At 54.5% G+C, this 22,208-nt stretch overlaps 1 protein-coding gene across 8 annotated transcripts in view; it reads left to right on the top strand.

Annotated features, from left to right (window-relative positions):
* ABR (ABR activator of RhoGEF and GTPase) overlaps positions 1-22,208 on the top strand; it is a 183,762-nt gene that overhangs the window by 83,165 nt on the left and 78,389 nt on the right. For 6 of the 8 annotated variants that reach the window (XM_053212239.1, XM_053212238.1, XM_015065111.3 and 3 more), the window contains exon 2: positions 5,602-5,786. In XM_053212239.1, coding sequence (XP_053068214.1) covers positions 5,602-5,786 — 185 coding nt within the window. Of the gene's footprint in view, positions 1-5,601; positions 5,787-19,565; positions 20,233-22,208 lie in introns of those variants that run through there. The other 2 variants (XM_053212242.1, XM_053212243.1) reach the window with 2 other exon arrangements.

The raw sequence follows: 22,208 nt of genomic DNA, 5'->3' as shown, positions 1-22,208 counted from the left end.
ACAATCATAAAGAACCCTGTGATTAATAACCTGTAACCTTATTTCTAGATACACTTATAATTAATTTCTGAGGACATAGTCTTGGGTTATGCTGGGTTAAAAGCTCTGCCAACAAATAGAGCTTTCAAAACCAGTTACCAAACTGAATTCAGACAAACTGTCCCAGGTGTACATACCCTCCAAGAGTTTCTCTTTTTTTTAAGATTTTATTTTATTTTTTAATTTAAAAAATGTTTTTATTTATTTTTGAGAGAGAGTGAGTGAGACAGCACGAGTAGGGGAGGGACAGAGAGAGAGGGAGACAGAATCCAAAGCAGGCTCTAGGCTCTGAGTTGTCAGCACAGAGCCCGACCCGGGGCTTGAACCCATGAACTTCAAGATCATGACCTGAGCCAAAGTCGGACACCCAGCCGACTGAGCCACCCAGGCGCCCCTAAGATTTTATTTTTAAGTAATCTCTACATACAACGTGGGGTTCAAACAACCCTGAGATCAAAAGTTGCACACTCCACCACTCAAGCTAGCCATGTACCCCCATACCCTCATACCCTCCATGAGTTTCTGAGGGTACCTGTTCCCTGGAAACTTTGGGTATTTTTTTTAACCTTGCTGATTTGATAGAAAAATAGCAACAATCACAACCCCCCCCCCCCAACACACACACACAAAATCAATTTTCTTTGATTACAGGGAGGTTAACATTTTATGTTTTTTATTTTTTAAAGTTTATGTATTTATTTTGAGAGAGAGAGAGAGAGAGAATATGCAGGGGAGGGGCAGAGAGAGAGAGACAGAAGGAGAGAGAGAATCCCAAGCAGGCTCCACACTGTCAGGGCAGAGCCCAATGCGGGGCTTGAACTCATGAACGGTGAGATCACGACCTGAGCCGAGATCAAGAGTCGGACTCTTTTTTAATTTTTTTTTTAACGTTTTTATTTATTTTTGGGACAGAGAGAGACAGAGCATGAATGAGGGAGGGGCAGAGAGAGAGGGAGACACAGAATCGGAAACAGGCTCCAGGCTCTGAGCCATCAGCCCAGAGCCTGACGCGGGGCTCGAACTCACGGACCGCGAGATCGTGACCTGGCTGAAGTCGGACGCTCAAACCGACTGAGCCACCCAGGTGTCCCTCTTTTGCTGGATATTTATGAAGGAGCTGGTTTAGATTATTCCACAAACCCTGATAACAAGAATCTCTTTAAATTATCAAAGGAGATACTATAGGAAATACTTGCGTAGCTGACAAACCTGGGATTCTAGACTGAAAGAGTTCACCAAGAGGCACAACAAACTGTTGTTTAATGACTTTGTTTAACGATGCAGGTATTTGTCCTCACCACGGATAAGTTTTTGTTAACTTTTATTATTTTATTATTATTATTATTATTTATTTATTTATTTATTTATTTTGAACGTTTATTTATTTTTGGGACAGAGAGAGACAGAGCACGAACGGGGGAGGGGCAGAGAGAGAGGGAGACACAGAATCGGAAACAGGCTCCAGGCTCTGAGCCATCAGCCCAGAGCCCGACGCGGGGCTCGAACTCACGGACCGTGAGATCGTGACCTGGCTGAAGTCGGACGCTTAACCGACTGCGCCACCCAGGCGCCCCAAGAGTCGGACTCTTAACCAACTGAACCACCCAGGCGCCCCTCCATCTCGTTTTTTCCTGTGTTTCAGAGTAAGTTGAAGATAGCAGTACTCTTCCCTGCAGCACTTAAGCATGGATATCATTAACTAGTGTTCAATATTTAGTGAAATATGTATATGTATTTGATGAAGGTGATGGAGGCGTCAACCTGTGTACCCCAAATCCCTGTCAAGACACAGAACATTTCTATCACCCCGGACAGTTCCCTGTGCCCCTTACAATCAACTGCTGTCCCTACCCCAACCCCAGAGGTAACTGCTATTTTCTGTTTGTTTTCAACCATAGATTACTTTTGTCTGTTCTAGAACGTCATGTAGGTGGAACCATACAAGATGTGCTCCTTTGTGTCTGGATTCTTTCACTTACCATAATGCTTGTAAGAGTTATTTCTGTTGTTCTATGTATCAGTAGTTTGTCCCTTTTTACTGGTCCTTTATTGTAAGGATATATAAGGAATACCTATTTTTAAGGGGTGGGCAGAGCAAGAGGATTCCACCAAGGAGACTAGAAAGAATAGTGAAGGCAGTAGGAAAAGCACTCAGACAGAAGGTCAAGAAAATCATCTGGGTCAGTTATAAATAAGTTTGACTACATATAACATAAAAACTAAATAATAGGGGCGCCTGGGTGGCGCAGTCGGTTAAGCGTCCGACTTCAGCCAGGTCACGATCTCGCGGTCCGTGAGTTCGAGCCCTGCGTCAGGCTCTGGGCTGATGGCTCAGAGCCTGGAGGCTGTTTCCGATTCTGTGTCTCCCTCTCTCTCTGCCCCTCCCCCGTTCGTGCTCTGTCTCTCTCTGTCCCAAAAATAAATAAACGTTGAAAAAAAATTAAAAAAAAAATAAAAAAACAAACAAAACAAAACAAAAAAAACCCTAAATAATAGTGGCTTACATAACAAGCATTTTTTTCTCCTCTCCTCTAAAAGAAGTCTGGAGGTAGACAGTCCTGGAGTGGTATGGCAGTTCATTGTGCCATCACCAGCCCAGGTTCCTGGCTTTGCACTCAGCTACCTTCAGCGCTGGCTTCTAGCTTCAATATCACCTCATGGTTTAATATGGCTGCTGGAGCTCCAGCCATCCCATATGCTTTCCAAACTGGCAATAGAAGGAGGAAACATGGAGGGGAGGGGGGAATGGCATACCATGCAGCTAGACCAATCTTTCTTAGCAGCCTTCCTCAAGGTTTCACACATATCCACTTAACATCTTATTGGTTGGAACTTATTCACATGGCCCACACCACTAGAGAAAGTAGTCTTTTAGCTAGCCACTGGGCACACTGCCACTCCAAATATAATGATATTTCTGTTACCAGGAGGGGAAATGGATATTGGCTGTTAGCAGCCTCCTCTGACTTTTCTCTTTTGAGACCTAGTGGCCAAGCCATGGTCAACTCAGCCTTTCTATCCATGGCCTCTCATAAACTGAAGCCTGTGCTTGGTAGTTTTCCATCCTCCTGAGTCCCCAGGACTCCTTCCTTCTCTGAGGGTGGGTTTCTTTTATATCCCTTTTCCTGGTAGGGGCTCTTCTGGGTCTCTGACTGACTTCCTGGGCTGTCAGCGTTTTACAGAGGGTGGAACGAAAGGAAAAGCATCTAAGAACATTTGCAGAGAGCTCTGTATGCATTCTCTCCACTTCTGGGCCCCCCCCCCCCACCACTGCTATGGCTGGCACCCTTCCCTCCCCACTTTGGTCAGCCTCCCCTGACAAGGAGAGCTGCGGAAGTAGATTTCTCTGGAAGGTCAGTGAAGCTCAAAGGGGAAAGGATGGCATTTGGAGACAGACAGACTTGGGTTCAGATCCTTGCCGCAAATCTCTCCGAAACTCAGAGACGTCTGCAAACAGGGGATGGTGAGAAAAGCTGTATAGACGCGGCTGGGTTGAGAGGAGCAGGAGACGCGGGTCCGTGGCCACCACTTGATAAGGCTGAATCGTGCACACGTGAGGGAAGGCCACCGGAGACCTTCCCGCCTTGCCGTGACCCAGGCAACTCCAGACCGTGTGGTAGAGGCAAGCCTTACCACCCTCCCTGTTGTTCCTTCTGCCCCTTGGAAATAAATAAAGACTAACGGATCTGGTCCTGTGACCCCTGGAAACACAGGTCAGCGTATAGGAGAGTCAGCACGGCCTGCTGGAATCTGAACTGTTGGCCGGGTCAGGGTTCACCATAGCTCGAACCCCTGACCATGACTCCAGACACTAATAGGAGAGCCTGGAGCCTCCTGGAGGAGACATGGCAGGTTAACGTGATGTTCCATTCCCTCCTTGTGCTTCTCCAAAGTGAGTAGGTCTCCCCAAACAGCCGGGCCCCCTCACAGTGCCAGACTTGGGCAGAATGGATGCTGTGGCTTCTCTTTCTCCCTCCTGCCCCATGGAAATAGCAGAGTCGGCTCACCGCCTGCCAACCTCACACATAGGTCCTGTGTCCTCTGGTCAGTGAGCCCTATTTCCACGTCCATGGCACACACACATCACAGTGGCTCTTCACTTGCATGCCTGTTCTGGGGGAAAAAAAATAGTTTATGTATGTTCTCTGACAGCTTAATGGGCCGTCAGCACAGGGACTGGAGAGGAAGTCAGAGGGAGCAGGTGCAGCGAGGCTGGGGGAAGCTCTCGGCTGCCAAAGGGCCAGATTGGACTGAGTATAGCTGTGGCCAGACGCCCTGGTGACCTGTTGACCCCATTCTCAGGCTGCCGGCTGCCCTGGGGCTGGTATGTTGTGACAGAAGAGGAGGAGCCAGGGCCCCATGGAGAATTTGGCTCAAGCCTGAGACCTGAGAGGGACAGTGCATTCCTCTGCTCATTCATTCCCTCCACGCACATTTCCCTAGATCCTGCCGCGTGTCCGCCCGTGAGTTCTGGGCACACAGCAGTGACTAAGGCACCCCCCCCCCCGGTCCTGCCCCAGAGGTGCAGGGACAAATGGGCAAGATAACAGAGGCACTAGAAGGCCACGTGCTGTGGTTCTGAGCTGGGACGCCAGGGAGGACATCCCGGAAGAAGTGAAATCAGAGCGGACGGTGGGACCAGGCCCAGCCAGGGGGTGAGGAGCCGTGAGAGGATCGCTTGTGCTGCTGCAGGAGAGACCCCACCGGTGGAGCTTGGGGGCCTTTCTGAGGTGCTCCCCTGTGCCCCCATGGGCCCGGCCCGCTGTTCCCGGGAGGGGTGTATGTGCGTGGGCTCTGCAGACTGGTTGGTGCTGGCAGCACCAAGGGGGTTAACGGCAGCTCCGCTTCCCTGCAGCCCTTTCTTCCCTCTTCTCCGAAGGGAGCCTCCATTGAAATTCTAGAAATAAGTGCCGGCTTTTGAGTCTGCTGTGAAACCATGTCCCTGCCAGGCCCCAGAGCCACCTTCTCGCCCACACTGTGCCAGTCTTGGGCTCCATCTTGTGCAGGGGCCTCGTTCAGAGGGGTGAGGACTCCCCGGGTGCAGTGCCTCAGCCCTCCGCCCCGAAACCTGCTCTACCCCCCACACCAGGCATCGGCTCGGTGTACAAATGGTACCCAAGGAGGAGGGGCTCAGGAAGTGACATCGCCTGGCCCGCCCCACCTCCTTATTCCCTATAAAAAGCAAAATGGTGACTCAGAGAGGAGAGTTGGAAGCGTCCTGCCTCCTGCTCCCACTGTGAATTTTTAGACTTGGAATTAGGCAGGAGGCAGAGGAAACAGCGGCTCCAAATCCACGACTGACATGCTGTTTGGCGGGTGGCAACCGTGGAGCCGCTCCTCCCCTACTCCCAGCAGCCCCTGAACTGCAGCCCCAGGACCTGCTGGCGCTCCCCAGCCCCTCTCGAGGCCCGGGGCCCCCACGCAGCCCCCGCCCGGGCCTGGCCGTGCATGCCGCACCGGGGGGCATGGCAGCCGGGGGTCGCCGCAGGCGCCCACTGCGCTATCAGTCCCTGGCAGCCCTCGTGGAGGACTCTCAGTGGCCTTTCTTGTTCCTTGTCTCAGACTTCAGCTACGGGGCAGACGACTACGACGGAGAAGGGAATGAGGAGCAGAAGGGGCCCCCGGAGGGCTCGGAGACCATGCCGTACATCGACGAGTCGCCCACCATGTCGCCCCAGCTCAGTGCCCGTGGCCAAGGCGGCGGGGACAGCATCTCCCCCACCCCACCTGAGGGGCTGGCGCCTGGGGTAGGTGCACCTGCTTTTCCTTCCTGGTGTGGGGGGGGGGGGAGGCAGGCATGGGTGTTGTGGGCCAGGCCCTGCCTGGGACGCTACTGGGAGAGCAGGGCTGGGGAAATGTGGACCTGGCGCCCTTGTCACCTCATCCCAGTCCTGGGCCCCTCAGACTAGGCTCCCCACCACCACCTGCTGCTCTCTCTGCCACCCCTGCACCTATCTCTGCCTCCTCTACCAGCTATCTGCTTCCCCTGCCTTCTGGACACCCTCACTTCCTCTCTCAGCTTTCTCTTCCAGCCCCTCTAGCGGGATGGGGCCTGGGGGAGGGAACAGGCCCTTCTCTCTGGGCCAGAGCAGCGCACATGGCCTGTGGGCTGTAAATGCACAGATGCCGGCTCAGCAAAGCAAGGCTGGTCTCCGTGCTCTCTGTGAGGTGGAGTGAGCTGCTTCCGTAGCATTCCCTGAAGATCAAGGGCGCCCCATGCTGCCCGCCTCTGTTGACTCTGGAAGGGAATCAGCCCTAATGGTGTCCCCCTCTCCTCTTGTCGGCTGATAGGAGCTCTGCTCCAAAGAGAAGCATTTTACAAGGAATATTAAGTATGTGCTTTGAGACGGGCCAGGAGGTTTGCAAGCCTTGTGATTCATGCCGTTCCTGGCCGCAGGGACTGGCTGTGTCTGGGCCCAGCTTGTATGTGTGCACCTGAGACACATGAGCAAGTGAGGCAGAGGGGCTCCTGGGGGCTGTTTTTCTGGAGTTGGGGAGAATCAAAGCCCTTCCTCTATTTGGGGGGCTGGGGCATGGAGAGTCTGGTCCTGCTTGGTAAAGGGCTTGTCCAGATGTGTTCTGTGGGGGACCCCTTTCTTCCCTCCAACAACCCCGAGGAGCAGTCACTCAGATGCTGTGAGATGCTTGTTCCCCTCCCGAAGGGCCCAGCAATCCCCGCTCCACAGGAGGGCTGCCTGGACTCTACCATTTCTGGAGAACCCCCTGCTTCTTTCCCTCCCAGCCTCCTTGGCCACCTTCCACCCCTCCGCAGAGCTCTCACCCCCTCTTCACACACTGGGGTGGCTGTTATAGCCTTTGGCAACAAGGGCCTTGGCAACCGGCTTCCCACTTGAGGGAAGCCACATTGTTGCCATGGCAACAGAGGCTGAGGCAGAGCTTCGTGGCTGCCAGGCAGTGCAAGTTTGGAAACGGATGGTGGGGGCAGGTGGGAGGTGGAGGGGACGGGTGAGGTTCAGGACCCCCACAGCTGGCATTCTGGAGTGTTGCCCTGTCATCCTAAGGAAGGCGAGAGTCCACCATCTCCGACATGCAGGGCAGGATTTCTGCTAGTGATGGAGGGAGTATTCTGGGGCGTGAACTGAGGCCAACCAGAGGAAACAAGGCTAAAACTCTTGCTTCCCATCTCTGCCTTCAGGTCTCTGACCAAACAGAGCTCAGAGGCCCCCTGGAGGACTCAGCTGTTACCCCACTGTGAGCAGGTGCAGGAAGATTCACTGTAGGACCCAACCCAGAGCCAAGAATGCTGGCTGAGAGTTGAGAACGTGTGGCCAAACAGAGCTGCTTGCTGACAAGCGAAGTGCCTCTGCCATTTTCATCCCCCTTCTCTGCCTCCCCCCCGCCCCCCTGCCTTCCTCCTTGCTTCCTGCCTCGGGGCCTTCCCTCATCACATGACCGCCTCGCTGGCATGCTTGCCCATCGATTCTTAGATTCCTTGGTGAAAGGTGCTAGTGGGTGCTTTTCCCAGTGAAACAGATCACAGGCACAACGGGAGACCCCCCCCCCCCCCTTGCCTGGAGCTCTGAGGTTTTGAGCCAGTGACTTTCCTCACTTTGTGGCTGCCCATTTTGTTTGGTGGCTCACAAGTGATTAACTGGGTTTTTTTTGAGGACTTTGAAATCCAGGGATGCTACATTGAGAACTGACTAAAGTGCTTGGGAACCCCGGAATTGATTTTTTTACACCATTGGCTAGAAGTCATGCGAGGTAGGGGTGGGGAGCATTTATCCAACTTGGCGATACGGGTGAAGATTCCAGTCCGATGAACCTCCTTCCGGCCCACCTTCCTTCCTGGAGTTAGTTGCATTTCTGCCCTTTCCTCTGGGTCACTGGCCCCATCTAGTGGACTCTGCAAGTATTGCTGTTTACATTGGGGTGCCACAGAGAGTTGACACACCCCTTCCTGAGTACTTGGGCGCTATTTTGGTTTAAAAACAAAACAAAACAGAAAACCAAGGTTTTTGCTACTTGGCTCTGTTCGTTTGGCTAGGCAGGTCTCCTCCCTGCCAGGCTTCCTGTTGGGGCCTTGGGAACCAAGGGGACTTTTGGACCAAATCAGACGATTGTTCTAAGTATTCAGATGTCTGGCCTCTGGCAGCTGGGCATTTCACAGCCCTGTACGCAGCCAACTTGTGCTGGGAAGCCTAAGGTTTGGTCCTTCAGAGAACAGAACCAATGGGATGCCTATCTATATCTGTAGGGAGATTTATTTTTTTTTAATGTTTATTTATTTTTGAGAGAGAGACAGAGCATGAGTGGGGGAGGAGCAGAGAGACAGGGAGACACAGAATCTGAAGCTGGCTCCAGGCTCCAAGCTGTCAGCACAGAGCCCGACAGAGACAATGCGAGAGACAGAGTGCAAGCAGGGGAGGGGCAGACAGAGGGAGACACAGAATCCGAAGCGGGCTCCAGGCTCTGAGCTGTCAGCCCAGAGCCCGACGCGGGGCTCGCACCCACGAACTGTGAGATCATGACCTGAGCCGAAGTCGGACACTTAACCGACTGAGCCACCCAGCTGCCCTTGATCATGGAATTGGCACACTTCATTATGGAGGCCAAGAAGTACCAAGATCTGCAGTCAGCAAGCTGGACACCCAGGAATGATATAATAGTTCCAGGTTGAGTCTGAAGGCCTAAGAACCAGCAGAGCCAAATAGTGTGAGTTCTAGTCTGAAAGCCAGCAGGCTCGAAATCCAAGAAGGGCCAGTGTTTCAGTCTGAGGCTAAAGCCTGGAAGAGACTCGTGTCTCAGCTTGACTGGCAGGAAGAGTTCCCTTTTATTAGGCCTTTTTGTTCTACTTGGGTCTTCAGTTGATTAGATGAGGCCCACCACCCCCACCAGGGAGAGAAGCAGCTATACTCAGTTGCCTGATGCAAATGTTAATCTCACTCAGAAATGCCCTCATGGCACACTCAGAATAACTTTGACCGAATGTCTGGGCCCAGTCAGGTTGTGACACATAAATGTAACAATCTTGACAGTCTCACTCGTGCAGCAGCCCAGAGAACGGAAAGAACACGAGCTTTGGATAGGTGAACACCTGCTACTCTCTAGCTGTAAGGCCCTGGATGAGTGCCATGACCCCTCCGAGCCTCACTTTCCTCATCTCAAAATAGGACCAGCTGCCTGGATTGTTGGGGAGAGACTGGGATAGCTCAGGTGAAGCCCGCAGCTCTGGGTCTGGCTCACCGTGGGTGCTCAGCCCTTGGCGACTGGGACCCACCAGACTTTTCTCGCCTGTTTTTGGAGCCAAGACCATTGTAAGGACCTGGTCTAATGAATATTAGCTAGACAAGGACTGAATCTGCTTCTGCAACCTCCTTTCCTGCCAGGTATGGTGGCCCAGATAGAGCCAGGTCTCTGTGGTGTCCCAGTCTCCTCGCTCCCCAACCTGCTCCCTACAGCCTGGCTCTGCTGCTCTTGTCTTCGGTGTGCCCCAGCTGTGCAGCCCACTAGGCCTCGGGGGAAACCTCAAGCCCTGCCCTGCAGACCCTCCCCTTCCCTCAAGCCCAGGCTGAGCAGAGCCCCTTAGTAGGGCCAGGGCCTCACGTCACTGGTGGCTCGATTCGACCGACAGTGCCTGATTTCACCTTGGGAAGGCAGGGCAGGGACTCTTGATCTCAGCTGACAAGTTGGGGTACATGTTCCTCTGCCAGGACCATGGTCATACAGAAAAGCTTGCTCCCTGTAAGCCAGAGACTCCTCCTTCTGCCCCCTTGGGAGACACGGTAAAACGTGGAAACAAGGCAGAGAAAAGATCTGGGTGTTGTCTCCGGGCTTCCGCCGCCTAGCTGTGTGACCTGAGGGATGCCACGCCCCCTGTCTGGCTCCAATCTACTCATCTGTAAAGGGAAGATACTGAGAATTTCCTCCCTCCTGACCGCCCACACCCGTCATGAGGTTTCCGTGAGACAGTGTCAGGGTGCTTTGCAAATTGTAGAGTCTGTACCCACGTTAGTGGGACTGCTCAATGTCAGACTTGTTCTGTAGTTCCGGGGGTATCCAGAGGCAGGTCAGAGGCATCTAATAAAAGGCCGGATGGAGGGGTTCAGACTTTAGCCAGCGGAAGAGACCAGAGTAAGGGCGGGGGGGAGGGGCATTGAAACGGTCACCGTTGTCCTTCCATCTCCCCCACCCGCTTCTCCTCGTCACAGCTGCCTGGACTTGCGCTGAGCCTTTTACACAGGTTATCTCATTCAGGGCCTGTGAAGTTGGTGCGGTAATCGTCATCTTACAGTTGAGGAAACAGGCTGGCAGAGGTGATGTAATTCATCCAAGACTAGCCAGAGGGGCCAGAGATTTGTTGAAACTCAGGTCTCTCGGACACCACCTCCCTTGTGAAGTTTTACAGCCCGTCGCTGAGCCCTTTGCCCTTTGGGAAGAGTGCACCGTTCCTTGTGGGGCCGGTTGGCCCCGTGAGATCGGGAGCCCCAGTCCCCGATCATTTCCATGGCCCCCCTCCGCAGCTCCTGGCACCTGCTGTTTGTGGAACTGAACTGAGTAGTACCAAGTGGCCAAGGAGGAAGGACTCAGATGCAGTCTCAGGGCATGAAGTTCGGGAGATCTCTGCTCCCTCTTTCCTTCTTCAGTCCCTTCTGAAGGTTGGGTTTGGGGAGTTGAGGTTGCTTCCAGGTGAATGGAGGAGCCAGGTGGAGAGCCAGAGCATGTGAGATTGTGTCCCAGTCTGGTCCCTCTGGACATTGTTAGAGGCCTGGGTTGGGTGGGCTAGCGGCTGCCGTGGTCTTTACTCCTCTCAGGAGTTTCCATCTGCCAGTGGAATCAGAGACAGACTCTCCTCAAGTTTCCAGCGTCCTGCCTCAGCAGCCTTGCCCCCTACTTGTCCGTTTCTGGATCTTTGGGCCCCACCGCTACCAGGTGGCGAGCTCGGAGCCCATGGGCTTCATTGCCTCCTAACTCCTCCCATTACTGGGTGAGCTCCCACCCCATTTGTAGATGAAGAAACTAAGGTTCAGGGGGGTTCCCTGGCTTGTCTGGGTTGAGAAGGAGGTGAGTAGGAAGTAGGGAGACATAGCGCCCTGGTTGCAACCTCAGCCCCCTCCACGGCAGGTCCTCTCTGGCCCGTGCCCTCTTCACACCTGGCTCGGATCTGGCCTTCTGTGGTTGACCACACCTGGCTGACCCGGAGCATCCCTGTAGCTCTCACAGCCTGTCTGCATCTGCCCCTCCCTGCCAGCATGCTGGGATCAGAGTTCTGTGATGGATTTCACATCCACCCCTAACGTTTCTTCCAAAGGGACATTCAGTGAAGGGATGCTGATCTCCTGCAGGTCCCGGGCACTGTGGCTGTGAGGGTGAGCTCAGCCAGGACCATCCTCTGCACTTGAGGCCCTGGAGTCTCCAGGGGTGGGGCAGGGAGGCGGACTGACCTACATGTAATCACACCAACTGGGGTGAAATTGCGTGCGAACTAAGCGCCCTAGAAGCCCCGCCCCTGAGAATGTGCTCTCACAAAAGTGAGCCACCCTGGGGCCAGAGGCAAGGGGTTTGTGCAGAAGGGCAGAGCACCTCCTCCAAGCCAGCAGGCTGGCTCTTGCCCCAGGGACTGTTTTCCATCACTGTCACCCAGTTTCTCCACTAGTGGGTGCCAGCGCTTTCTTTCACACGGATGATGCACTGGTGAGCCTGCCACCCTCAGGGTTACCAACTGGGTGCTTCTGTCTGGAGGGTTTCCAGACCCCTCACCATCCTGCCCATGTGGCAAAAGGAAAAGAGCTCATAGAAACACTTCCAGAGGGGCTCCTGGGTGGCTTGGTCAGTTAAGCATCCAACTCTTGGTATTGGCTCAGGTCATGATCCCAGGGTCGTAGGATCGAGCCCCAGGTTGGACTTCGTGCTGAGCGTGGAGCCTGCTTGGGATTCTCTCTGTCTCTGTCTCTGTCTCTCTGTCTCCCTCTGCCCCTCCCTCCCCCCATGCTCTCTCTCCCTCTCTAAATTAAAAAAAAAAAAAAAGAAGAAGAAAAGAAAAAAAACCACTTCCATAGCACTTACGAAATGCAGGCACTGTGTTACAGCACTTTCTAAGCATTAACTTATTTAGCCCTCGCCACGACCTCGTGAGCAAGGCACCATTATTGCCCTATTTCACCGATGTGGAAACTCAGGTGCAAAGAGGTTATACAACTCACCTAAGGTCCCACACCTGGTGAGTGGGAGGGTACTCGTCACAGCTGCTCTCTGCTTTCTCTCCAGAACATTGCCCTCTGCGCCTTTCTTTTACCTCTTTCTGGCTGTGTGGCTTTGGGCAACTTGCAGAGTCTTGGTACCCTCAGCTGAAAATGAGAATAAATACCTCCTGTCCGGAAGGGCTACCGCAAGGACCAAGTGACATAGTAACCGCGAGAACACCTTGTTCTGCCTGGACTGCACAGAGGACCCGTTCCGGAGGTGATAGTTGAATTTGAATCTCTCTTGGGATGTGAACACAGTTCTCCATGAGTCCCTGGCTCTGGCTGCCCTCAGACCCTCCTGTCCCTGCTCTAGTCCTGGCAGAGGGGGCTCAGCCCCCAGTGGCATTCTTGCGTGGTGAGGGCACCGCTGTGGAGGATTCAGGGGGAGGAGAGGCACACAGAGGAGAGCCCAGGTGCTGGGAAGGAGGTTAGACTTGTCTTGGGCCATTTCTCACTTGGCTACAGTCTGCCTTCCCTTCTCCCTGGCCCCCACTGCAAGGGTGTTCCCCTTAAGCCCACCTTCCGGGACACCCCCCCCCCCCCCCCCGCCAGGGGTTTGTGAGCTAAGGAAGGAGGGAAGTGCTGGGAACTTGAGATAAAGCCACGCCTGGCCCACTCACTTGGCGCCAGTGGGTGCTTACCCCTCCTCCCCTTCAACCTGTTTCCTTTGGTAGGACTGTTCCCTTTGGCCCTATGAGCCTCTTATCATATGACCAGTTTCCATAGGAACCATCCATCCAACCTCAACACCTTGATTTATCTTTTCGGGAGACCCTTTGCCTTGCCCTGTAGCTTCGATTTCCACTCACCAAGTATTTTCTGAGCACCCACATTTTACAAGATATTGTGGGGAATTAGCATGAGCAGGGGTTGCCCCTAACCCCTCTCATACACACACACACACACACACACACACACACACACACACACACACACTCTATTTCAAGGCCATCTGTGCAACAGCCTTGAAAGATGTACAGCGTCCCAAGGGAGGAGTCATGTGACCTCAGGTGGGGCAATCAGGGTGGGGGAGCATGTAGGAGGCAGCCTCATAGGTAGTGTTCAGGCATTGGTCAGGAGGGACGTTCTAGATAAAGAGGGCTGTGTAAGTTCTGGAATGTGGGGAAATCTCTGGAGATTTGAGAAAAGGAGAATGGTCTGGTGTGGCTGGGCATTGGGTTCATTGGAAGAGGTGGGGGGTGAGGCTGAGAGTGAGCTAGGGCTCCCCACTTCTGTGCTCCCCACACCCCACCACCACTGCCAAAAAAAAAGGATAGCTGGTGCCTAATAAGGGCTGACACTTGCCAGGCATTGCCCTACATGGACTAGTCCTCACTGCAACCCTAGAATTGGTGCTATGATTATCCCCATTTTACAGATGAGGAAACTGAGGCCCAGGGTGTTTGAATGACTTGCCCAGGGTCACACAAACGTCAAGAAGCAGAGGGAGGATTCATATCCAGAATCTAGGGAAGTTCTTTTTGGTTTTGTTTTTGTTTTACTGTATAAATAGTGTCAGTATGGGCTTAGACCCAACATTTGCTTTATATAAAAACCCTATATATGATTATTGGAGTGACTTCTATAACAGAGAAGGGAAGGCAGAATGGGGAGCATAATTATCAGGAAGATGATGAATCTGCTTCCATCTATGGCTGTAGCTGACTCTGTCTGTTCCTGGCACTGGCCCCCTGGGGTCAGTTCTTATTGGCCCCACTGAGCTCCAGCAAATCTGGTGGGGCTTGAGCCTGGGATAGTCAGAGAGGAGGAGGAAGGGGCTTCAAGCCCAGGACAGGCCTGGAGGTGGGAATGTGCCTGGCCTTTCAGAGGGTGTTGTCAACACTTGGATTGGTTGAATCACCAGCAGGGGCCCCACTGCCCTTGTTTGGGCTGATTTGGTGGCTTCCTGCTGGGCACGGAGTGAGCAATGTTTTAGAAAGAATAATCTGATGTCAGTGGGAGGGATGACCATTGAACAATGGTCCTGTCATTCCCTGCTTAAAACTCTTCGATGCCCTTCCCTCTCTCCTTTTGGTAAAATCCAACCCTTAGCAATGCTGCCAAGACCCTGCCTGATCTGGCCACTTGACTGCTGCCTACTTCTGCAGCCTCTTGACCAACCCCCCAACCAGAATGTGAACTCCAAGATGGAGGTTTGCCCATTTCATAACCAAATGCTTGCTTGTTGAAAACGCTAGTGCCTAGAACTGTGCCTGGCACATAATAGATGCTCAGTAAACATCAGTTGGCTTATTGAATGAACACTCGCCACCCAACTGAATTCATTTCATTGTGCCTCCTCCAGTCCTGTCTGCCCTCCCCCGCCGCCCCCACTGGCATGGCTAGCCCCTGTTCATTTTCAAGTGTGAGTTTCAAGGTGACCTCCCGCAGAGAACCTTCTAGGACTCCCCCTTGGCAGCATCAGCTGTCTTGTGCTCTCTGTGAGGTGGAGAGAGCTGCCACTCACTCTACTTTCCCAGCCGGAGCAGTTACCACACTTCTTTTTTTAACTTCTTTATTTTTCCTGATTACCTCACTGAAAACCCAGACTTTACAGAAATATGTAATGTAGAAAGTGAAAGCCTCCCCAAGTGCCATCCTCCAGACAAAACTTCTGTTAAAAGTCGGTTGTGTACTTCTCCTTATTTTACCATGTGACATGACTACATGCACAGTCCACTTGACACACTTGGCCGTCCCCTGCTGCCGGACATTTGGGTGTTTCTGGCCTTGGGCTGCAGTGAATGTCATTGTACACGGATCTTCGGATCTTCTTGCCCTCTTAGAAATGTTTTTGCAGAAAAAGCCCTTAAAGTGGAGTTGCTGCGTCAGAGGGTGTGAACGTTTAACATCACAATAGACATTTCCGTGTTCTCCTTCCTGGGAGAGTTGTACCTCAGCCCCATAGTTCTGAGATTGTGCCCTGCTCCTGGCACTGCTGTGGCTCACAGCGGTCAATCTGTCCCCGAGCCCGTCAGCTCCATGGCGGTAGACGTCGTGTCCCGTTCGTGGGTGTGATACGAATGCCCAGTGCACAGCAGGCAGTTGATAGATACTTATTGATTCAGTGGCTATGAGAATGAGGGATGGAGAATGAGTGTAAGGGAAGGCCATGGAGTTTGGGGAGAGGAGACTATCGGTGGCTTTGAGAGCGTGGGCTTGACAAATGTCAGAAATCTCAATCAGTGCTCCTTGCCCTCCACAGCGTGGTTCCAGCCACATCTCCAAGTTCACTTCCTGCCCCTTTTCTATTCTCTTCTCCATCTGTGTTTGCTTACAGAAAGTTCTCCTTTTTGGCCTTCCTCCCTTTGCCTGCAAACTCTTCCCCTTTTCTTTTTTTAAATTTTTTTAACGTTTATGTATTTCTGAGAGACAGAGAGAGAAACAGCATGCATGGGGGAGGGGTAGAGAGAGAGGGAGACACAGAATCCTAAGCAGGGAATCCTAAGCTGTCAGCACAGAGCCTGACGCAGGGTTCGAACCCACAAGCTGTGAGATCAAGACCTGAGCCGAAGTTGGTCTCTCAAACTGAGCCACCCAGGTGCCACCTCTTTCCCAACTCTTTCCAGGTGCTGCTTAGAAGCCACTCTCCTGTGAAGCTTTTCCTCTGAGGCAGGAATCTGCCTTTGTCCTATGTCCCTACTGTGTTGATCACTGAGACACTGTCTCTTTTGTTCCTATGTCCTTCACTTCCTATAGGTTGAGAGCACTCTAAAGGCTGTGTCTCCCAGATTTGTGTTTGTAATGCCAAGCTTTCTCTGGGTATGAAGGGACAAACAAGGGAGCAGATAGATGGACAGGCAAGATCAGGACTCAAAATGGAATATTATTCTGGCTGTGCAGGGGTGAGATGCTGCAAACTTTGGTCAGGTGGTGGCTTTAAGAAAAGGGAAAAAAAAAGGAAGAACGAAGGGGACTCAGTAAAAGGGATGTGGGGCCTGAGGGAAGGAAGAGTCGCAAGATGGTGGCCCTGCCGACAGAAGTGGAGAAGCCAGAAGGGGAAGCTGGCATGGGGGTGGGGGTCGTTTGGTCTGGGTATGTGGAGTTAACGGGCAGTTGGTGGGACTTCCAAGTGAGGAGACCCAGCTGCCAGCATAAATGTCATGCTTGGAGCTGAGCAAGGTGCTGGGTTACAAATGGTGATGGGCTGCCTTTGGCCTGGAAGTAAGAAGGGAAGGCTTCTTCAATGGTGGAGAGCAGTGGGCTGGGGCCGGGGTCCTGAATGGGTGACTCCATGCTGACAGGAGGCAGAAGTAAGGAGGGCCAGCCTAAAGCAGAGCGGTCAGAGCAGCACCAGCATGCTTACAGGAGCTGAGGGATTTGAGAAAGGCCAGACTGTGGAGGCCAAGGAGTGGGAGAGGGAGGTCTCCGACTTTGGGATACGGCAGTTTAGGGACCTTTGGAGCAGGCTGCTTCTCTGGAGAGGAGGAGCGGGAGCCAGGCTGAAGCAGCGGAGTGTGGAGGATGCTGGGAGGAAGCTCAGGTCCAGGGCTGGCTCAGGGCATTCGTAGGGGAAAGGGAGGGGGCATTGCTGGGACTTGTGAGTCACTTCCCCCCCCCAGGGGGAGGACTGAGGGCCTCTGAGTGGTGTCTGTATGCCCGATGGAGATGGAAGGGCATTCTAGTTACTCACGGGAATTTCCAGCCAGCTGGGGTGGGGTGGAGCAGAGATGCCTTGGATGTTTAGGGAGCAGCTTCTGAGAGGTCTCAAGGTTTGGGGAAGAAGTGGATGTTGATCCGGCTCTGCTGGTTAGGGGCATGGGGAATGAAGTCAGGAATACTCCAGGAGACTTCCGAAGGTGCTTCCCCGATTGGGTGGGGGAAGGGACACCAGAGGAGCCCTTGGGCTTTTAGACCCTTCTCCCATTCCACCTGTATGTCTGACCAGTGGGTCAGTCCTGCCATGCACTTGAAGCTTGCGGGGTGCGAGGCAGAAACTGTGGCATAGAGCCCCGGGCTGGCACACTTGTGCTCTGGGGAATGCCAGGCCTAGTTGTTCCCAAGCACTGGGAACAGCCTCGCCCGCCCAAACCAAATGAGGAATTGTGGCTGAAAGGGCCCTTCAGATGTGCTCTGGCTATTTATAACCCAGCCAGGGCAGGGACAGGGAAAAACCAGGGACTGAGGGCGGGGGCGGGCTGTAAGGTGGGGTGTGCCTCTGTGAAGCCCTGTCAGTCCTGAGGCCCCAAAGAGCCTACCCCAAATCCCTCAGTCTCTATTTCAGCTTTGGTGACAGGGAGGAGCCTGTCAGTGGTGAGGACAGCTTCTCTGCTCTAGCAAATGGCACAAGCCCCATCTTGAGCTCAGAGCTTCCACAGACTTCTTTGGGGATTTGGGATTAGAAACTGTTTCCATTCTTCTCCTTTTCCCTCCTCTCCCCTCAACTCTCCATCCAGCTTGGAGGCTCAGCCAGGGGCCCTGTTCTCAGCTGAGGTGCCCAGTGGAAAGGAGAGGTAATGACAAGATGATGCACAGTTGACATTCCTTTGGAACTCATTTCCCAAGAGTTTGACCCTTCCCCGCCAAGGCCATTACCACCTGACAGGGGATATGACACGTGCATAAGGAGGCTGGTGGTAGATACGTGCACTGATGGACAGCTCCAACACTGCATCATTGAGAGCGTGTGTATGAGGAGAAAGCCAAGGGAATCCCTGGCTGGAGACACTGTTGGGGGGCTGGTGGGAGGTTGAGGGGGTTGGCTTGAGTGGGTATGAAGCTTCAGGGCTCACCACCCAGAGTCCTGAATTTTCACTTGATCTACCTGGGTGGTGGCACCTATGATGCAGGTTTACAAAGGTAAGTGGTGTGTTGGTAGTGTGTGAAGCTGAACTGGATTCCAAGATGCCGGATCCAATGAGGAAACGGGGCAGAGGGGATATTCGGGGAACACCACCACCCTGTCCCCTACACCTACACAACTCTCAACTTCCCTTAGAGAAACAACCAGCTGCGAGAAGGCAGCAACCTTGTCTTGGGCCTAATTCAGTTCACGGATGTGTTTCATTTAGAGCGCACCATGTTTTGTTTTAATGTAATTCATCTGCCATCCTTTTAAAATTGAGAGATATCAGGGCGCCTGCGTGGTTCGGTCGGTTAAACGTCTGACTTCGGCTCAGGTCATGATCTCACGGCTTGTGAGTTCAAGCCCCGCGACAGGCTCTGTGCTGACAGCTCAGAGCCTGGGGCCTGTTTCCGATTCTGTGTCTCCCTCTCTTTCTCTGCCCCTCCCCTGCTCATGCTCTGTGTGTCTCTCTCTCAAAAAATAAACGTTAAAAAAAAATATTTTTTTTAATAAAATTGAGAGATATCACCTAAGACTCCAAATTTCCAGGTTCTCTAGAACAATCTGAGATGGGGCGACCTGAAGCCTGCGTTGCCCCTAGCAGCCATGAACTGGAGCGGAGTGGTGGTTTTTTCACCCAGCTCCTACCTGGCGCACTTCACTGCTCTTACCTGCACTCTGACGGCTGCTGGAGTTTGCAACCTTTGCCCAAGGTGTTGTGCTGTGAAAGAGCTTTCCCCAGGTGCTGCCCCTAAACTCTTCCCTCAAGAGAGTAAGTGTCTGCTCCTCTCCTGCTGAGGCCTAGACCACCAGATTGTGCTCTTCGCTGTCTGGATGGATTGAGCTTTGTAACCCCTGAGGAAGCCCAGGGGAAGCCTGCTGGGAGTGGAAAGGGCTGCTGGTGTTATCTCCCTGGGTTCCTTGTACTCTCTGCTGTGGGGCTGGCTCTCCTGGGCGGAGGCCCCTCTTGAGCGAAAAGAGCCCCACGGAGGTGGGATTGCTCATCTCAGCAGCATCTGTGAGTAGGAGATGTGGCATCTCCGGCCGTCCAAGGGGGCCCTTCTGCAGAACCTGGCTGGCACTTTTGCTTCTGTTGTGGTGACGCGGATCGGGCCTCCTCTGCACAAAATCTTGTTCTCCCAGCCACAGTGGTGATAGAAACTGTTTTCTCACCAGGCCTTGGCCTCCCCTCCGCAAAGGTGTCAGAACCCGAGGCAGAGATGAGAAGGGGGCTCAGCTTGTGGCCGTCCCAGGGTGACAGCGAGGCTCGCCCGGGTCTTCCCGGAGGCTGTGCGGGCAGCTGCTCCTCCGCTCCTCCCCCTGCCTGCTCCGGCCCTGGTGAGGGGCTGTAAATAAAGCCTGTCTCTGGGAAGCAGACCTCCCCCTGCGCCCGGCCCGTCTGCGGCCTCCTCGCCCCTCCTCCGCGCTCCAGAAGCCTCCGCCAGCCTCTGGCCGGTGACCGCAGAGGGAACGGCTCCACCTCACAAGTCAAGTCGTGCATTTCCTGTGTATTAATAGCAAACGCGAGCCTCCGAGTCCAGAAAGGGCGGGATCTGTGGGACCGGCGGCGGCGGCGGTGGCGGCGGGGCGGCCGGCCGGAGCTCGGGAGCGGCGGCCGGGGAGCGCGGGGCCCCGCCTGCGCCCGGGCCGGCGCGCACAGCAGGAAGGGCCAAGGCGGCCGGCGGGGGCGCCTCCTCCTGCTCCGCCGGCGCGCCGCGCGGTCTCTCTCCAGTGACAGCCCTGCGCTTGCGGCGGCGGCGGCGGCGGGGCTGCCGGAGCGCCGCTTCCCCTCTCCCGGCCTGGGGACGCGCGCGAGGCGGCCCGCAGCCCCGGCGCGCGGGAGGGCCGGGAAGCGGCAGCAGGGAAAGGTTCATAATGGAGCCTTTCATCGGGAGCCGGTGGCCGGGTGCCAGGACTGACTCCGGGGAGGCCAGCATGCTGGTTTAGGCCTGCCCTGCACGCTCTTCCCCTCCCTGCCCGCCTGCCTCCCTCCGGGGCGGCGGCGGCAACGGCTGCTGCTGCTGCGTGGACCCCGCTTCCTGTTTGCCCTCCGCGCCTCCGGCTGCCATGGAAGAGGAAGAGGAGGCTATAGGCTTTTTGGACAAGGTTCTGGAGGATGAAGATGTGTTTCTCCTGGAGGAGTGCGAGCTGGGAACCCCGACCAGCCCCGGCTCAGGGTCCCCCTTCTTGGTGGCCGTGAAGGTGGGAATGTGACACGCCCTGGATGCTTGTCGGGGGAGGGGCAGGGCTAGGGCTGGCAGCTCTCGACTGCCGAAGCTGTGTGCGGGCAGAAATGGCTGGTTTGTGCACCAGCCTCATGGCCGGGTGGAAGCACCGCACTCCGGCCGAGAGGGGCTGGCGCATGCCTGCGAGGGGTTGTGAGGGGCCGAGCTCTCTGGCAGCTGTTCCTGGGGGAGAGGTGCAGTGCCTGCCTCCTCCCCCTGGACCAGTTGTCCACAGTGGCAGTGGCTGCTGGCTTTCCCCAGCAGGCCAGCTGTGCTGGGGGCTTTCTCTGGCAGTGACATGAGTCACCTGGTGGGCACGGCAGTGGTGTGAGCCTGCTGCCCCAGAGGAGCTGGCTGAGTTGAAACCAGGAGGTCGTAATTCATTGTTTCCATGGCAACAGTAGGATAAGTGCACTTAGGAAGTTCGGGCCACAGGGGCCACTGGCCTCCTAGCAAGGAGACTTTGTGAGTCTGGGCTAGGGCAAGCAAGAGAGCATTGGGAGAGAGGGAGAGCCAGAGGTCACTGAGCTTCCTTGAAGGAAAAGAATTGGATCAGCTGAAAAGGGGGTGATAACAGCTGGTTCTGAGGCAGGAGCCAGGTGGGTAGGCACTTTTCCCAAGGTGGGCGTAGTCAAGAAGCATCTGCTGGGCCCCAGCCCACTCACTCTGGGGCTGTGAACGTTCTCCCCAGCAATGCGCCTGTCCTGTCGTAGGAGTTGCCTTGAAGGTAGAGCAGGAGGGGGCTGTGCATCAATCCCATTTCCTTTCTTCGCCTCCTCCCCAGGGCCAGGGGTGCCCCTCGCAGCCACACCGGTGCTGCCTGAGGCATGGTGAGGCATCCACACTGCACCGTTCATTCTTCCTTTCTTTCACCTAGGCCCACTTCGAAGAGCCCTGACCTCAGCCTTTTGCTCGCCTCCTCTGTGTTCTGTGTCTGGGAGAGAGGGCCAGTGGGAACGTACAGCAGGGAGTTTGCAGGCTGCAAGCCAGGCTGCCTAACAGAGTGACCAACCATCCATGCCCCACTCCCCACCGGGCCTGTCTGCACCCCGGAGGGTGTGGTGCACGGAGCATTGCCGTGGGCAGGAGGCTGCCCCTGAGCCTCTCTGGGCCTCTTTGTCCCTCCTGTAAGATGGGGATCACAGCCCTTGCCACGCCCGCACTACAGTGTGGTTCTAAGGAGGAGCTAATGGAGGTAAAAACAGACTACAGACCCACAGGAGATGGCTGATGTGTGGCGTCTGCGTGGAGCCGTAGCCGTTGGCCTGGGTGCAGAGCAGAGAGGAGCAGTAATGGGAGGCGGGCAGCGGCTAGCATCCCACCCCTGGTTCCCTCATCTGGTGCTAGCTCAGAGCACTGGGGGTTAAGATGTGACTTAACTAGGCCCGCAGAAGCCTTTGCACTTAGGGTCTGAGCAACCTCCCCACTAGGAACAGGATGGGGAAAAGTCTGGTAATGAACCAAGAGCACCGGCCGGGAGCTAAGTAGTGTGTGGGTTGGGAGATATGGGGAGTCCCTAATAGGCCTTCTCTGAGAACCCCTCCCCAGTGCAGATGGGGTCCTGTTCATATGCTGCCTTATGGATCCACCCTTATTCTAGGCTCTGGCTTTTACCTCAGTCTTAGACTGTATTTTATTCTGCTCAGCACTCTAGGCATCTGCCTCCTTGATTCTACCCTATTTTCCTCAAGGGCAAGGGCCATGTTGTATTCACTGCTGAACACTGCACAAAGCTGGGGACATGACTGGTGCTCAGTGACTTTGTGGAGACAGCGAGGCTCCATGGGGCCTGCAAAGGGTGTACCATGTTCCCTGCCTTGTTCTACTCAGAGGTGTTCCCCGGAGGCCGCACACAGATGCTAAGGGGGCCCAGGCACACATCACACCTAAAAAGCCCGGTCTTTCCAGATCCCTGTGAGCACCTAGATGTGGTCTTCCCCTCTTCTTTGCTGC

This window comes from Acinonyx jubatus, chromosome E1 (genome assembly GCF_027475565.1).
Source record: "Acinonyx jubatus isolate Ajub_Pintada_27869175 chromosome E1, VMU_Ajub_asm_v1.0, whole genome shotgun sequence".
NCBI lineage: Eukaryota > Metazoa > Chordata > Mammalia > Carnivora > Felidae > Acinonyx > Acinonyx jubatus.
The sequence above is the reverse complement of the archived record's forward strand: the minus strand, read 5'-3'. Positions and strand labels throughout refer to the sequence as shown.